The sequence below is a fragment of the Chiloscyllium punctatum genome, chromosome 21 (assembly GCF_047496795.1).
Source record: "Chiloscyllium punctatum isolate Juve2018m chromosome 21, sChiPun1.3, whole genome shotgun sequence".
Classification (NCBI taxonomy): domain Eukaryota; kingdom Metazoa; phylum Chordata; class Chondrichthyes; order Orectolobiformes; family Hemiscylliidae; genus Chiloscyllium; species Chiloscyllium punctatum.
Window position 1 is genome coordinate 1,241,254 of NC_092759.1, and position 3,389 is coordinate 1,244,642.

The 3,389-nt window shown below is 42.9% G+C and overlaps 1 protein-coding gene across 1 annotated transcript; it reads left to right on the forward strand.

Moving 5' to 3' along the window:
* Positions 1-2,351: 2,351 nt before the first annotated feature.
* LOC140492420 (thyrotropin-releasing hormone receptor-like) lies at positions 2,352-3,173 on the forward strand. The gene has a single exon (XM_072591312.1). It carries the CDS (start codon positions 2,352-2,354, stop codon positions 3,171-3,173), a length of 822 nt encoding a protein of 273 aa, XP_072447413.1.
* Positions 3,174-3,389: the final 216 nt, after the last annotated feature.

A 3,389-nucleotide genomic window follows, 5' to 3' on the forward strand; every position in this document is an offset into this window, starting at 1 on the left:
GCAACTGTGTGGAGTTTTCATACTCTCCCTATGTCGGCGTGGGTTTCCTCTGGGTGTTCCGGTTTCCTCCCACAGTCCAGAGATGGGCAGGTTAGGGTGGGTTTGCCATGCTAAATTGGCCACATCGTTCCAGGAACTTGCAGGCTCGCTGGGTTAGCCTTTGGAGGTGCAGGGTTATAGGTTGGAGGAAAGTGGTTCTTGGTGGGCTGCTCCTCGGGAGCGGTAGTGAGGGGTAGGTTGAATGGCTACGGCCACACACTGTACAGATTCTATGGCTCCTTAAAATGTCTCCTTTTGCATGAGGAAGAGGATGACAATGTGCCTCATAAAGACATGAAGCCACTGCACCAGGCCATAGGATAGGATAGTAAGTAAAGATTAGACGTCCTGTCAGCATAGGATAAAAGGCAGAGCAGTTGGTCCTCGGTTTCCTCCCCTCCTCTCTGAGCATGTGTCCTGGTGCTCATTTACCATTCAAATGTCATGGATGGAGCTTGACCGTGATTAGATGCATGGGATCACATGTACAATCGGCAATTGGCACTTTCAAGCAATGGAATCACCAGGTAAAAAGAATATAAAAATCACAAGTTTTGTGACAGCTCGGAGAGATTCGTTTTTTTCCCAGGAGGAAGAACGAGTCTCCCCTGCATGTGCATCTAAAGAAAAAAGAACAATAGATGCAGTTTTCCAGGAAATGGGAGAGGGAGAGCTGCTTTTGCACAGAGCTTTCAAGGACCTGGATGTCTCCCGTTGGTATTGCGAACATTTCATGATTCAGGATTCAATGTGAGGATGGCTGGAGATCCTGTCCATGTGATGTCAGTTGAGAGATAAAATGTTGGCGGTAATGCCATACACAGCTCTCCTTCCTCCTCTTCAAAGTGACATGAGACCATTCCAAAGGTGAAGCTTAAAATTCATGCCACGTTACTTCTGACGTCAGTCCCTTTGTGTGTCAGAGCTTTTCCCAACTAAATTCCTGAAATATCTAGCTCTGGTTAAAAATTGCAAAATTCCTCTACTAACAGCAACAGTAGCTCTCTGTCTAGCCTGTCAGTTCCCAATCATACCTTGGCAACTTGCAATGATGTGTGCACCTCTTGTATTGCTGGAGTTTATTGTCCATTCATTGTTCTTGAGTCTATGGCAGACCTTCATCTGAAATATCATACAAATTCAAATCTTACTGGATTATTTTGGAGAGCAACAAAGGATCAAGCATAATTTGGTAAGTCTGGAGAAACATCTACAATTAACTAGAATCAAAGTCGAAAAGTGTGATGCTGGAAAAGATGTAGCAGGTCAGGCAGCATCCAAGGAGCAGGAGAGTCAACATTTCAGGCCCTTCATCAGGAATCAACTTGAGTAATGGGCTGGGCATAGTGTACTGGTTGTGGCAATGGGATGAGTAATTAGGTTAATATTCGGAGCATAAGATTTCAAATACCACCCTGACCACTGGTGATATTTCAGTTCAATAAAACTGGTAACCATGGCCAATTCTTGCAAAGACCAATCTGGATCCATAACACTCTTTGGGGAAGGAAATCTACTGCTTTCATCTGGTCTGGCCTATATGTGACCTGAGTCTGCACCAAATATGTGGTTGACTCTTAACTGACCCCTGGCAGTAAATGCTGGCCAGGCCAGTGACGCCCATATCCTGTGAAAGAATAAAGTAAAAACTTGGTCCATCACTTTCCCTATGGGACATTAGTGAACCAAATTAGTTTTATGGTAAGCCAACACTTTCCTGGCCACTGTTTCTGACATAAGCTCGCATTTCCACATTTTGTCAATTAATGTACTTTGTTATTGCCAGATTTTAAAAAAAAACAGTAGAGCTCATATCAGTGACTGTCTGATACACTTTTGCTGCATTCAACTTGTCATCATCCAAATAATACAAGTCCAAGTGTCTGGTGAGATCATCCAGTGCTTGTTTTCCAGCTCAATACGAAAATGTCTACTACCAGGAATAATCACAGAAACATTTTCTCACTTAGTTTCTCACCTATAATTGGGTTTTTCCTTTAAAGTGGACCAAATCCAGTCCCTAACATCCAAATGTATTCATGGGTGAGGGCTGCTGACAATGTGACTGTCCTGAACACAATCCTACAAATCAGTTGGCTTTGGATTGAATTAAGCAGCATAAAAGAAGGAGACTAGAGAGAAAATTGAGTAGAAGAGGATCTACTGAAAATGCAATGTGCTATGGACCTGCTGTAGCTGACAGTTTGGTAACTTACATTTTATTTCACCTTGCAGTGAACTTGGTGGCGATATGGATACTACCTCGGGGAAAGTGCGGTCTTTCAAAATGTATCACGCTCTACTTGGTGGCCATGGCAGCTGCAGATCTACTGGTGGTGATTACAGAGGTGATTCTGAATCGCACTCTTTCCTTTTACTTCCCAGACTCTTCACTGGAAATCACTCCTGTGTGCAGCTGTATTATTGTCTTAATCTGTACAGCGAGGGACATATCAGTTTGGCTAACCGTCGCTTTCACTCTCGATCGGTTCATAGCGATTTGTCACCAGAAACTGAAAGCAAGGTATTGCACTGCAAAGACAGCAGCTTCAGTGATTGCAGTGCTGTGTCTACTATTCTGTCTGAAGGACATCCCCTGGATTTTTAGTTTTGAACCTGCCTACATCATTGACAATGTACCATGGCAGTGTCAATCAAAACCCATCTTTTACACATTGCCCGTGTGGATTGCATATGACTGGGTACATCGGCTGCTAACCCCTGTGCTGCCTTTTATCTCTATTTTGCTTTTTAACGCTCTGACAGTCAGACATATTTTACAGGCCAACAGAACACGGAAAGGATTGTTGTCCAAGCAAGGAGGGGATCAGTTGGATCCAGAAACAGAGAACCGAAGGAAGTCCGTGATTTTACTCTTTGCCATATCGGGCAGCTTCATCGCTCTGTGGATGCCCTATGTCATTAATTTCTTGTATTACAGAATTACGAGCACTTATTACTACACAGGTCCAACTGACCCTGGTTATATTCTGCAGCAGATAGGTTATCTGTTTCAACTGTCCAGTTCTTGTACAAACACTTGCATTTATGTTGTAACTCAGGTGAAATTCAGAGAGGAGGTGAAAAAAATTGTCAGCACTCCATTTATGCCAATTCTGAAATTGCTTGAATAAAGATGAGGAAGCAAGTTATTGAGCGGTATGGAACTTGGGCATTCTTGAAAAAGATTACATTTTGATCACATGTTCATCAGGACAATTTGCAAGAGTGCCAATTCAAGAGACAATTGACGTGATTGAAATTGGACTTGCCTCTTGAATTGGTGTTCCTGTGAATCACCCTGATGTGTACAAGGTGAAAAAAAGTCTTTGACAAATTGAGTTTTTTAA

Coding starts and splice junctions, on each gene's coding strand:
- LOC140492420 (XM_072591312.1), top strand. CDS start 2,352: ATGGCAGCTGCAGATCTACTGGTGGTGATTACAGAGGTGATTCTGAAT.